Source organism: Chionomys nivalis, chromosome 14 (genome assembly GCF_950005125.1).
Source record: "Chionomys nivalis chromosome 14, mChiNiv1.1, whole genome shotgun sequence".
NCBI classification, from domain to species: domain Eukaryota; kingdom Metazoa; phylum Chordata; class Mammalia; order Rodentia; family Cricetidae; genus Chionomys; species Chionomys nivalis.
In genome coordinates, this window is record NC_080099.1 from 5894143 (window position 1) to 5908397 (window position 14255).

The 14255-nt window shown below is 47.6% G+C and overlaps 2 protein-coding genes across 6 annotated transcripts in view; one reads left to right on the forward strand and one right to left on the reverse strand.

The window, feature by feature from the left end:
- Positions 1 to 6040, forward strand: part of Znf236 (zinc finger protein 236) — a 90249-nt gene extending 84209 nt beyond the window's left edge. Inside the window, 2 exon segments of the mRNA XM_057788731.1 lie at positions 468 to 644; positions 2009 to 6040. Of these exon segments, the coding sequence (XP_057644714.1) occupies positions 468 to 644; positions 2009 to 2130 (299 nt within the window). The 3' untranslated portion in view covers positions 2131 to 6040.
- Positions 6041 to 11176: 5136 nt separating this feature from the next.
- Mbp (myelin basic protein) overlaps positions 11177 to 14255 on the reverse strand; it is a 105838-nt gene continuing 102759 nt past the window's right edge. For all 5 annotated transcript variants that reach the window (XM_057788558.1, XM_057788557.1, XM_057788561.1 and 2 more), the window contains one exon: positions 11177 to 12705. In XM_057788558.1, coding sequence (XP_057644541.1) covers positions 12661 to 12705 — 45 coding nt within the window. In that variant the 3' untranslated portion in view covers positions 11177 to 12660. The remainder of the gene's footprint in view (positions 12706 to 14255) is intronic.

The following is a 14255-nucleotide window of genomic DNA, read 5'->3' on the forward strand; positions in this document are numbered from 1 at the left end:
CCACCATGCTTGTGAAGGGAGGCACTGAGGTCTGGTGGGCATTCATCTGTGCAGCTCCCAGCGGATGTCGTGCTTGGCAGCTTCCTCAGCTTCTACGTTCACCTGAAGGCCACCCAGTAGTAGCATTTTATAGATTATAGAAAAGCATACTTTAAATAGTGTTGATATTCTAATGTTCAGATGTCTTTCTCTTGGATCACATAAAATGTATTAGAACATTTTGTTTAAATCATGTGTTCTATCTCTGGGTGTTTCTATGATCTGGGTACTCACTGAATAGGTTTCGTTTTGTCTCAATATGGAGTGTCTTTGTCAGCATCCTGCTAATCACTCTGGTGGTGGTCGCGGGAGGGATGTCACTGAGTCTTTCTCAGCATGAAACAGTCTGGACTGAGGGACAGCATATGCTACGCTAAAATGCGCAGTCTCAAGAACGACACTGACTGCAGCTCGCCCTTTGCGCACAGGGGAGCGGCCGTTCCACTGCACTCTCTGTGAGAAGGCCTTCAACCAGAAGAGCGCGCTGCAGGTGCACATGAAGAAGCACACTGGCGAGCGGCCCTACCGGTGTGACTACTGTGTCATGGGCTTCACACAGAAGAGCAACATGAAACTGCACATGAAGCGAGCGCACAGCTTTGTGGGTAAGAAGGCTAAGTTACTGCGTGTTTCCCATGTTACGTTCACACATTTTACAGTGGCCATGCACCATAGCTAGTGCAAGGACTGCAGTTTATAGAAGAGGCCCTGAGCAAGGAGCTGGGAAGAGGCTGAGCAGGGTGGGAAGCCTGTGCTGTGTCTGCTTCCCATCCCCTTGCCCTCCCTTCCTTTTTTCCTCTTCTTTGTTATTCCTTCTCTTTCTCCCTGCTTCTCTTCTTTCTCCTGAAACAGAACTCAGCTATATAACTCAGGTTAGCCTCAAGCTCTTGAGTCTTTCTCCTTAGCCTCCTGAGTACTAGGATTTCGGTCTCTAACCACCACACCCATCTTCAGACAGTGCTTTCTAAAGGGAAATCAGTGCCGAGCAGTGTGAACAGCATGACTATCTGTTTTTATAGTCTCCCTTTTCCTTTCTGGAAAGTGCAGGTCAGAGGCCGCTTTAGTGTCGGGAGGCAGCATCAGCCTGGAGTCTACAGCCTGGAATGGATAGGCCTGCACTCTGTTTTGAGCACCACTGCCTCCATTCTGTCTCCGTAGTCCAGGCCACACAAGCCATGCCTTCTCTGTGGTTTGCAAGTGTTGATGCCGTGGGAATTGGGCTCTAGGGCGAGGACTGTTGCCTGTCCTGCTTGAGGTCCAGACCATAGTAGCATGGCAGGAGCATTTTTATTTAACAGACTAAATCATTAAGGTCCTGGAAAGCAGGAGTATGAAATATTAAAGACTGGGGTGGACAGTGAGTTTTACAACTTGTATTTAAAGTTTATTTAGTTGTAGGATGGTAGGTTTTGTTAGTGAGCATAGATAACCTTCATGTGGTCACTGGGGTTATGTAGACACCTCTGGGGCACCCAAGGGGTAGAACTGGATAGTGTATGGAGGGAAGGTCACTGTTGCCAGCAATTTCTGCATGTTGTTAAAGAAGTTGTCTGTGTTGTGAATGTTATTAGTTGCTTGTCACTGCCCCCAGGGTATGAATGCCCACATTGCAGAGGCTGTAGCCCCGAGGGTGTGAGTGCCCACATCGCAGAGGCTGTAGCCCCCAGGGTGTGAGTGCCCACATCGCAGAGGCTGTAGCCCCCAGGGTGTGAGTGCCCACATCGCAGAGGCTGTGACTAACAAATTTCACCTAGAGTTCAGCACTTGCTTATATGCATGAGGCCTAGGGTTCCAACCCCAGAATTACAATTGAAAAATGGTTTCCCTGGCCCAGACTATTTCATTTCACTGAGATGGGAAGCAAAACAAGCTAGAAATTTCCTTCCTCTGGTTCCCATATACTCTTGTCTAACTGTGCATGCTAGCCTGCTTCTGAGATCTGAGGCTAACTTTTTCTTTGTTTCTGTAGGAACCTTGCAGGCAACTGCTGTGGTCCAGGAACAGGACGGGGAAGAGCTAAGGACCCTTCACTTAGAGGAAGTGGTGCAGGAGGCAGCGGGCGAGTGGCAGACCCTAACCAATGTGTTCTGATGCTATGGAAGAAGGCTAAGCGCATCCATGAAGTTACATTTGTGAAGATTAGATCACTCAGAGTTTCTGTTTTAAAACTTCAAGTGTTAAAAAACTACAATAGTTTTTTTTAAGCTAAATTATTTGAAGAATCATTGCCATTCAAAGACTGACAGAAAAAAACTGGGAAATGTACAACTGCACTGTTTTCATTTGTCTACAGATCACAGAACCTGGGCACTGCCGTGGTCACTCTCACCTGTTCGTGGCTGTGTATGTCCTTAGCAAGTGACCTGGATCTGAATATCCTTGCAGTGAGATTTGTGTTAGCAAAAGACAATATGGAAAATCACACGTATGATATTGCATGAAATTCAGAAGCGGTGCCATTACACACGGATGTTTTTCCACTTTTTACTCTGCGTTTTGCTAATTAGTAACCGTCAGTTCTTTTTAGCCCACTCTTACGTTAATATAACTGATGCCTTGAGAGATGGCTGGACCCGTTCTCTCTCCATCACTGATACCTAATCCCTAGTTAGAAGAACACAAGATCTGGCAATAGCAGGGCCACAGAGAAGATCTGACCTGCAGGCGAGGACCAGCTGTTCACATGGATGTCCACATGCTTGCTGCATGGGTCTGTCCAGTCACATGTATTTGATCACTGCAGAAGCACAAGCCATACCCTGTGAGCAGGAAATGACAGAGTTCTCTCTTAGGCGACAGGAAGCTGTTCCTCTCCACCTCAGTATATTTATCTGCATTTTAAGGCTAAGGACTTATAAAAATCCTGCGACTTTCCTCCTCATGCATACCGGAGGTGTGTTTTCATTTCAGGGAATCCTCCCGTGTCATCAGCAGTGCCACACGAGACACGTCCCAAACCAAACCCTCCTGCGCTGGCTGAGTGCGCCTCAGCATTCCAAAGACAGTAGGTCCCTCACCGCATATCAACTCCCTGGAAACTATTTATATGTTCTATATGTGAATACCTGTGTACATAGACAGATACATGGGCCTCCATGTGGCTGAGAAGTCTATTTTGTAAATAGAAGCACTAGTCCACGTCGCAGAGCGCATCGGAGGCCACTCCCTGGTGCACCTCAGACCAGTGTCGTGTTTATTCTGTTAATAAATGCATATCTTCTTCGTTGTAACATAAAGCTGGGCTCTATTTTTTTTTCTGAAAAAAAAAGTTGCCTTTATTTTCTCTCATTGCCTCATTGGTTTCCGAAGAGAGCAGTTTTATTATAAATATTACGTGGTGGACTTGTTCACTAAGAGTCCTGGAGAGAGACATTTCACTGTTATTTTAAAAGGGCATCTTTTGATTTTGTTCATTTTGTCATCTGTATATAAATAATATTGACAGTGACATAAAAACTTTTGTTATGTGAAAATATTTAAGTCAGAGAACTGTTAAATATTATTACTTTTTTTCCAAACTGATTTGTGTATTGTATATTTTTTTAAGAAGAAAAAAGCCTTACTTGACTTCTTGTGATACTGGACTTAAAGCCCCAAGGCTCCCTGAATGTCAGTGTGTACACCGGCTGAGGTCGTGTTTCCAGAGTAATTGTAATTGCGAGAGTTCTAAAGTCTCTGCTACTAATGCACTTTTTCTTTCATTTTTTATTAAAGTGTTTTAGAAATATTAATTTTAGTGAACAGATATCCCCCAAATTGAAATTATTGGATTTAAAATGTTTTGTTCTTGCTGGGTTATTTATTTTCCTTTCAGCATTAAATGTCATCTCAGGACGTCCGTGCAGAGGTCGGCTACTTCCTGGTTGTGTGGTGAATGCAGGCGCTGACTGTGGCCGTCAGTTGTATAAGTGAGACTTCACTGGGTGAATCTGCAGCCTGCTTTTGTTTTGGTTAAAGAAAAGAAAATCTACCAGGAATCAATTATTTTTTGTATTTTCTCAGTTTACCAGCAAACAAACATGGCATGTATGTGTTTTGATTTCCTTCCTTACCGTCAACGCTGCTTCTTTGCCAACATTCCTTGAAAATAACAAGGTTTTGAGAAGATAACTCACTTGAATATTTTGGTTTACAGGTTGATCTCTGTATTTTAATGTTTGGAATATTGTTATAGGAAAGTGATTCCTCATGTATAACCAGGGTTTGGAGGATAGAGAACTGTATTTTTAGAACTCTCTCTATATATCATATCTGTTTTGAGATAACTAAATGCAAAATGACATTAGGAAATGTGATGTATGTGTTTTGTTTTGTTTTTAAATCATGTTTTAGAATCACTAGGTGGGTGGGGAATAAATTTCAGGTAATTTTTAGCAGAAAAGAAAACTGTAATGAGTTTTCTTTTCACCTGTGTGAAGCCCAGAGAATGCGTTTCCTCTTGGTGTCTCCCTGAAGCACGTCGAGCTGACAGTCGGATATGGCCTTAACAGAAAGTCCTGTGTCTGGTGCAGCCCTGCAGGTGCCGCCTGCTCCTTCAGTACAGGGGCCCGTTGGTCCCTAGAGGAGGCTCCAGGCTGGCAGAAGAACAGCAAAGCCTATCCCTGAAGGCATGATGCTGCTAATCACGAGTACAGCTGAGGAGGTCAAGGGACCAGGAGAACCCGGCATGGACAGATCCTTCAGAAGGTCATAGGGCAAAGTGGACACGCGATGTGAGCAGAAATGCTTCTCATCCCCAGAAATCCCTCCTGGGTTCCTTGTCAGTGCTCTAGGGCAGCAGGGAGGTGAGCGGCGTGCACCAGAAAATGCGTGTTGGTTTTATGCTCTCCACACCGTTTTTAAAGTTCCTCTGGATTTTAGAGGGTAGATTTGGTTCTTCCTGTGCGCTGTGTCTTTGGAGAAACACTAAGCCTCACGTTCCAACCTAAATGGCACCACACAGATGTAAGGAGCGTTGGATAAGGAAGTGTGTCTCTGTAGGCCTATTCCCTACAGAATATCTCATGTGTTGGGATATCTCATGACTCCTTGCATAAGGGCTTCCTCCACAGCCTATTTCAAAAATCCATACTTTGCTCTTCCACCAGCCCCACACTTTGAGTGACCCCAGGGCCTGGTGCTGCTGTCTCATGAACCTTATCCATGGTGACATTGGTCCACAGTCTATTTCTTTTCTGCCCGTGATTTATATTCATGTGATGTGGACAACGTGGATGTAAATTAGAGGAAAGTCTCAAGTGAGCTATGGTTGCAAACACTTGTCATCTCTACACTTGCGAAATGGAGACAAGAAGATCAAAGTCAGTCTCTATTACATAGCAAGTTTTAGGTCAGCCTGGGCTGCTTGAGACCCTGTCTCACAAAACAAAACCAAAAGCCAAGAGAAGTAAAATTTCAAAATAGCTACCCACAATCGCCCAGTTTAGTGTCACATATTCTGTTTGTTTTGTGTTTTACTTTATCCCAGTGAAACAACTTGAAATCTGGTTGCTTGCTGTCTAAACACGGGCTGTTTGCCCTCTTTGCTATCTAAAAATTAGAGCAATGAAGTCCGTGGGGAGCTGGATGCCTGCACCACACACCCTAGCAGTGTGATGGCTGCCCCTGGCTGCCCATGTCCCAGGCCCCTCACGGTTAGGCGAACATGTGTTCCATTTCACACCCTACTGCCCAGGCGCTGTGCTCATATTTTGTATGGACTACATGGTATAGATTTGTTAGTGTGACAGGGGCTACAGACAGTAATCAAAAAAATCGTGCTATTTAATCTTTTCTATGTGTGATGCTTACGGCATGAAGACTTTTGTACTGAGAATCAAGATCTGTATATTTGACAAGCTCTAAAACGCCATAGTGATTGTTCTTCAGCACCACTAAGAAAATTGAAAGTTAATTTTTTAATTTACAGAAAAGTTCTCTTTTTATCTTCAGATTTGTCTCATGGTCTATTTATACATTGGATGATATTTATTTAATCCAGTTTTGTATTAGAAATGGATAGCTATGCCAAAAGCCACTGTGCTGGCTTTTAAAAACAATAAAACAATAGTTTTTGTATTATTTTAAAACTCCTGTGTATTTACTTCTTGTGGCCTGGGGTGAGTGGTAACCACATGCCCAGTGTGTTCTAGGGGCACGAAGTTGACCAGGCTTCCTTCTGGGGCACACTCTGTTCCCTTGTCATGTAAAGGTGTGTTGAAACGTGACGTAGGCAGAATGGAAGCGATTGAGAGCTGTGGTATGAGGGACTGGCCCAGAGTGCTGACGACTAGCCCTTTAGTGCATATGGCGGTGTTTTTCCCTCACTTTTCCAGGCTGCGTAGAACCTATATAGTTCTTACTCCTGCTTAAGTAACAAGTTAAGAATGCCTGTTTGGGGCCCAGCAAACATGGTTTGGGTCAGCAGAAGGGACAGATGGGGGATGGGGAGGAAAGGTTCTGAGCAGCATCATGCTATCTGTCGGCGGAAGGTTTAGCCCTGCGTGCTGTAGGCTTGTGACAGAGCTCCTACCGCTGCGGAGTGCAGCTGCTTGAAGTACCTTTCCTTGTGGAAGGTGACCCCAGGGCTGCTTGTCTAAAGGCCTCCTGTGGAGTGGTACAAAAGCTTTATGGGCTTAGATGCTCATGCATGTCCTGTCCAGCCCCTGGCTGTGTTTCTGCCCTTGGATAAAAAGACCTGGAGGTTTTCCAGGCCTCCGCTGCTGCTCCATGGCTACCAATCCAGGGAGGAAAAGTGTTGCTTGCCCTGGCTCTGAGCCACCTTCTCCAGGGTGGGTGGGTTGGGCCTCGGAAGGTAGAGGCAGTGAAAGGCTGGTTTCCCAGCCGTGAGAACAGAACCAGGGATCAAGTTGGGCTCCATGGCCAGGTCTCTCTGTGGGCAGCTTCCCTGGCTCACTCTTGCCCTCTGGGAATTGTGGTAGTGGTGTTGATGCTCGGACTGTCCCCTATTTCAGTCCTAGGAGGTCTCTTGGCTTTATTGGGCTGGGAAGTAGCTGTAGCTGCTGTGAGAATATTGTCTGAATGTAGGCAGACAGAACTGGCTTAGCCCACAATGAAGCTTTCCACAAATGTACCAAGTATCAAATGTCTGCTAGGAAAGGCTCCAGCATGCAGTGCATGGCAAGGTCCTTCTGCTGTCAGACACACTGCCCCATGTCATTCTGGACTGATCAAGAGAGGGCTTCTTGCTAATTCATGCAGTCTTTTGACCCTAGGCCACAAAGCTCTATAGAGGGGTGTGAGAGATTTTACACTCAACTCTAGTCCCAAGCGTGCAGTGATCAGCCGTTTCTATACAGTCTTTTGTTTTTGAAACTGCTTCAGAAACAGCAGGTCAAAGACTCTCCACACAGAGATCTTGTCTGTGAGTGGCTTCCCATCCTTGGATTCCATCAACCACAGAAGAAAATGGATTTAAGTGTGGCACCTGGACTGAAGCTGTAGGCTGTTCTCACCTGTTCCCTGAACGCTGCTGCACTGTGGCAGCCATGCATGCAGCACTCCCGTGTGTGGTGTAGCAGGTAACCCGGAGATGAGTGTGGGCGCACCAGAGGGCGTGTGATTGTTATATGCAAAGGTACTGTTCTCCATAACTGGAGTGTTCTCAGATCTGGCTACATACGGGTGGTGTATAGGGCTACAGACAGCAGTTCCCTGACAGTTAGGTCTGCCTGTCCTCTCCCACACCCACTTGTCCCCTGTTGGTGTGGCTTGAGCTCCTCCCTGCTGTGTTTTATTTAGGTGACCGTAGCTGGCTGCCTTTAGTGAAATGTTCAAACAACCCCACTGTTGCTGTATTCATGAGACAGGGATGAGGGAGCATGGATTGGGCAGGTGTTAAGAACCATTCAAATAATTATTAGTATCAGTGATGAGTTCTTAAATTTGTAAACCAAGACTGCTTGTTGGTTTTCAGCTGCCCAGACCTGAATAGTCATGCAGAAACTATATTAATTACAACACTGTTTGGCTGATGGCTCAGGCATATTTCTAGCTAGCTCTTACATCCTAAATTAACCCATTTCTATTATTTTATATTTTACCACGAGGCTGGTGGTTTACCAGTAAGGTTCTAGCATCTTCCTCCTTTGGCAGCTACATGGCGTCTGTCTGACTCTGCCTGCTCTTTATATATCTCTGTTCGTATTTCCCACCTTGTTGGAAGCTGCAGACCCTCAGACCTGAACTCTCTATGACCTCTTGCCTGCTGGAGTAAACAACTTGTGTTTCTATACTTAGTGCTCTGAGCACAGAACCCTCATGAGTTCCTGATAACAAGGAAGTGGTTTCTGGTGGGTTTGCAGTGGAAAATCCCCAGAGCTAGGGCTTGGCCATTAGTCAAGGAGAGCACTATACAAGCTGTCTGGGAACACAATAAAATTGGCATTCTTGCTTCAAGAGTGACCCACATCTCTGTGTTCTTTAACCCTCAGACGCTTACCCAACCATAGTTCCAGGTGGTACAGGCACCACAGGTGGAGGCCCTGCTGGGATGGGGAACTGAAGACACCTCTGAGGGACACTCTCCAGAAGACTGGCCAGCAGGTAAGGTGAATTGTAAGGATGGGTGCCGGTACTACTGAAAAAGCAGGGTACCGGGATTAAAAGAAAAACAGTGGAAGAATTTGTGGAAACCCTAGGTAGGGTTAGTCCATGGTTTCTACAGGCTGGCACCTTGAACATCCCCGACTGGAAACACGTTAAGGAAGACGTACAAAAGGAACTGAGGGAAAAAGGACTGGAATCCTTTCCCATTGCCATGTTTTCCCTATAGAGGCTGGTTAAAGAGTCTATGCTTGCTGAAAATTGTAGCATCAAGGAACTTTTTAAGGAAGGCATTAGGACACTGGAGGATGTCCAAGACAGAGAATCCCTGGCGTCATGCAAAGGAGATCCAGAGGGAGAAGAGCTGAAGGAGCCTGAGGAGGCTCAGAGCTCAGATAGCAGTGATTCCAAGTCATCTCTCGGGATTGGGTCTGTTCTCTTGCCTTGCCGCAGGAGAAAGACAAAGCAGCTGCCCCTCTGGCTAGTGAGAGGGAGGTAGAGGAGTTGGGGAGACAATTGGCAGAACTTCAGTCAGAAATATCCAGGTGTTCCCTGTTATTGAAACTGTGGGTCCTCAGGGGATAGACAGAGGCTACATCTGCAGTTTCAGTTTAAGGATGTAAGACAGCTTAGAGGCCATAACCGCTTGTGGGCCGCATGTTCCCTTTACCGCTGCCTTGGTGGAATCCTACATGGATCAAAATTTGAGTCCTAGTGATTGGATGCAGCTTTGTAGGGCGGTACTTAGTGGAGGAGATTATTTGATTTGGAGGTCTGATTATCAAGAAAATTGTAGAGACGGCCAGAAGGAACACTGCTACAGGGAACCGGAATAGAAGTGTGGACATGCTCACCGGCGCTGGACTGGACACTGCTTAATCAGAAAGTCATGTATGACCCTGGGGTGTATGCTCAGATTGCCACCACTGCCTTAAGAGCCTGGAAAGCCTTGTCTGACAAGGCTGCTAGGGTCAGTTACCTAAGGTGCTGCAGGGGCCGTCTGAGCCTTATTCAGATTCTGTGAATCTGCTCTCACAGTTAGCTGGAGGATTTTCCCTGATGTTGATGCCGCCATGCCAGTTATCAAACAAGCCTTTGAGAATGCCACCAAGTATTGTCAGGAGGTTATTCATCCTCACCGGCAACAAGGAGGGCTGAATGATTACATCAGACTGTGTAAGGACATTGACCAAGCCCATATCACTGGGGCTGTGATGGCCATTACGGCTCTGCAGCGTCATGGTCTTGGGGCGCAGCCCAGGCCCTGCTTTAACTGTGGACAAATTGGGCATTTAAAAAAAAAAAAAAACAATGTCCCAAACCGCCCCGGAGACCTGTCTTGACAACCAGGTGGAGCCTCAGGTAGGAAGCAGCCTGGTTTGTGCCCCCGTTGTAGGAAAGGACATCATTGGTCTAATGAATGTCAGTCTAAGACGGACGCTGATGTCATCTGCTCTCTGGTCAGTTGGGAAACGGGAGGAGGGGCCCACCCCAAGCCCCACAGCAAGTTTATGGGGCACTACAGACTTCTTCCATGACATTCATTCCTCAGAAAAGGGTACCATTGACAAGCTGGTCCTGGAAACCAAAGGGAGCGCAGGATTGAACTCCTGTACCGCCATCCAAGTGGTTTTAATACCACAAATGGGTGTTCAAGTCCTTCCCATGAGAGTGATTGGTCCCATCCCGACTGGATCGGTAGGCTTGGTGCTGGTAGAAGTAGTACTGCAAGTGCACTTAGCCGCGAATCCACGGTCCAGCCCTTGGTGTTTGAGACAGCATCTCACCCTAGCTTAGAACTTTCTGTGTAACCTTGGCTGGCTTCAAACTCATTGCAATCCTTCTGCCTCCACCTTTCAAGTGCCAGGATTATAAACATGAGCTCCTATGCCTGACCTGGATGTAAGGGCAGACTCCTGATTGCAGAGCCCAGGGGCCTGAACGTTGAGCGCTGCGTTCATCATCTCCAAGTTCCCTGTACTTGGGTCCTTGTGATGGAGCAGCATGCCTGCAAGAAACAGACTGCAGTGTTCTTGACCCACAGCAAGCTTTCCGTCCTACAACTCACAGATGTGATGGCAATTCATAGCCTATCTTGGAAAGCTCAGAAATGAGTCAGTAGCTCTTTCAAAAGCAACATGAAATGGGATTTGGGGCAATCCTTCAGAAAAAGAAGTCTTGCAACCAAAAGCAACTGCAAGAAAAAAAAAAACCACCAAAAACAAGAAGGGGAGGGAGAGAAAGAGAAGAGAGGAGGATGGGAGGGATGAATCAAAACTTAATGTCATATCTGTCAGGGATGATGTAAATGACCTACTCTTCTTCAGGGTGTTTCCTAGCGCAATAACTTTGGAAATGGTCCCCAAAGTGACCGAAAGTTCTTTTCCTTGTGTGCCGTGGATCACAGTCCCATGTCACCTCTACTCCATCCACTTGTTTATTGATGCAAGGCCTCCTCAACATGACCCTTGAGAGGTTCCCTAAGGTCAGTGTGAGGCAACCCTATGCTCCTGACTGAAGGGCAATACTCCGTCCTGTGATGAGACTGTGTTCTACATGGACCCGTGTCTACAAACCAGAAAGCAAAGTGAGATATCTGTGCAAAGACCATTGCAAGTTTATTATTTTATTTCGATATTCAAGAACATTGGGTGCCCCCATCCAGCCATTCTACAGCGTGTGTTGTCTGGATGAAGCCATGAGTAAAGGCGTCTGGTCATGTTGGAGGGCAAGTGCTCCTGTGAAACGATCTGGAGGGTTTACTTCTGGAATTTTCTTCCCTGCTTTTTCTCTTACCCTCTTGCTATTGAGGCTATGTATTAATAGATGTTATCTTAAACCCACACGATACTCAGAATTAGAACAGATTAACAAATCTCGCGTTGGTCTACATCAACCAACACCTTCCTTCTAAGGATGAAGGGGCCAGTGTGGGGCTCTTTGGAAGGTCTATAAAAGACACAATAAATCAAAAGACATAGTCAGTAGGTTAGAGGACTGGGGAGGTGTCCATGGACATTAGGAAAGTGGGATTCTGAGCTCTCATCCCTGAAGGCTTGCCCAGGCCAGCCTGCATCCAGGGTAGGGACTCAGTGACAAGCACACTCCTAAATCAACTATGAATGAGTGGTTTCTAGGAGGCAGGGGAAGGTTACTTTTTCTCTGAGGTTAGTGTGTACCGATGGGCACTGCCACGGCGAGTTACTGCTGGCCATCCTAATGTGAGTGGTGGCCAGAGGGACACCACGAGGCCACCAGAGAACTCCTGCATTCCCACTGCGAGATGCGCCATGTCCCTGGACTCTCCCTGGGCTCTGAGAGGAAATGGGGTTCTTAAAAGCACCTGCCCTGAGGGGCCACTGAGGAGAGATGGTGACGTTCGGGGGCCACACATGACATCTCCAGCATGTTTCCCTAAGTCCCCATTTCCTGTTGGGGCCATTGCCCAGCCCGCTTGCCCTTTTCCTTCCCTCTGCCACGCTCAAAATCAGCTGGTGGGGTGGAGGGAACAGCTGGCCTGGAAGCGTCCCCAGGGGCACCCCACTCTGGACTCCCACTGCTGCCCAGCCTGCGCTCACATACCACAAGCCCCCGGTGTATAAGCCACTCCAAGACTGGCTGATCCTGTTAGGAAAAACAAAGCTCTTTAGGGGAAAGAAAACAAAGGAAGCCTGGACCACACAGTCCCCTGCGCCACGCTCTCTGGCTCCTTGGCGGTGTGCCTGTCTATCTGCAGTGCCCACGGAAGTTGGAGGGGTGCGCCTCACCGTGAAAAGAAAGTCTGAGGATGGAGTAGGGGTGAACTTGGAAGGATTTCCGTGTACTTGGACCTCCGGAGTCAACCAAAGTACACGAGGGGTGAGGGAGGCAGGGCAGGGAAGACCCCTGAGGACACTCAATCTTCAAATGAAAAGGAACAGTTTTAACGTGGGCCTGGCCCCACCACGTGCGTGGCTCCACGGGATTAGGAGTGGGGCTGCTCTAACTAGCTAACTGGTGCAGATAGAATTAAACGTTTAAGGCAGTTAAATTAAGAAGCCGAGGGCAGGATTCAGGAAGGCTGAGCAGACAGGACTTTCAGCGTCTCGCCATGGGAGATCCGGAGCGGCTGTCTCTTCCTCCCTGGGAAAAGGAAAAGATGAGAGTTAGGCAAGAGTCCATGTGGCCTGTGGGATGTCACTCGCCCTCCACAGTGCCGGTTCTGCGGTTGTCCAGTCATAAGCCATCCAGCCAGGCCTCAGATGGTTTATACGGGAGTCTTCTTTTCGGAAACTCAGTTGGCTGAGCACCTGTCTCCGACAGAGGCCCGAGCACCCGATTTCCATCTTGGACTTGGAGCCGACCCTGAGTACACTCTTCTTTTATACATGAGTCAAAAGCTCAGAGAAGCAGAGTCATTTGCCCAGTGTCAGCCAGCAGAGGGGACTGAGGGCTAGAGCCAGCAAGGTGGTACCTTTGCCTCCATGTTCTGTTACGCTTTTTTGTCTCTTGGGCCACTTGGTCTGTCTTTACTGGGCCTTAGGCCCCGTAAATGACACATCTGTGCTCACCAGGTAAAGGTCACCTTGGACTTGTTCCTGAAGACAGGAAGTTTCAGCATGTACCTTTGCCCCCATGAGACCCCATAACCTCACAGGAACACTGCAAGAGGCAAAGGCCCCTTGACACACCTGGATATAAGGCATGGGCCCCAGACACAGGGAGACCCACTGATTCTCTCCAGCCAGGTGTCAGCTGCCACCGTGAACTGGCAAATCTGAGCCTCTCCCTCAGAGCTGGCTGCTAAAAATGGGAGGTGGGGGGGCAAGCATGAAGCAGTGACAGCAGTGGTGTTAAGAGCCAGGGAGCCCTTTGAGCCTGCTTCCAGCCAGTCACACAGCCTGTCAGCCCACCTTGAGCTATGTAAGACATCTTAATATAATCACGTGTGCTGCAGATGATCAGACTTCCTTGGTCTACACAGATGAAAGCAATTTACAAGGCTGGTTACAGAAAGAAGTCTAGGGAAGCTGCCGGACTCATTTATAAATGCGAGTCTCACACACTCATGCTGCCAGCACACAAGGAGCATACGCACCTGCGTGGAGCTGCGGGGACAGTTCCACTTCGTGGGTGCCATCTCTTGGGAATCACCCATGGCCGTGCGCTGTACCTCAGAGCAGGGCCGGGTCTCCTGAGTGCAGCCACTGAGCAGGCCAGCCCTCCTAAGTCACCAGGTCGATCCTGTCACACTCCCAGTGTCTCCCACTCTTGGAACCCGGCTGAAGTGACCATTTATACAGAGAATGAACCTGTGTCTCCCAGGTGAGCGTGGTTGCCAAACCAGCTGCTAGCATCTGGAGCAGGAGTCTGGGGAACCTAAGTCCAGGTTGGCTTTGAGGTTATTCAGTGCAGATGACTTTCTGGCTGAGTTTAGAGGTCACTGGAGAAAATACCGTCCTGTACCTGCTCTTTAACCTTCATTTAACCTTTTTTTTTTTTTTTTTTTTTTGATTTCGAGACAGGGTTTCTCTGTAGCTTTTGGTTCCTGTCCTGGAACTAGCTCTTGTAGACCAGGCTGGCCTCGAACTCACAGAGATCCGCCTGCCTCTGCCTCCCAAGTGCTGGAATTAAAGGCGTGCGCCACCACCGCCCGGCTTCATTTAACCTTTTATTTGGATGCTTGGGATAGA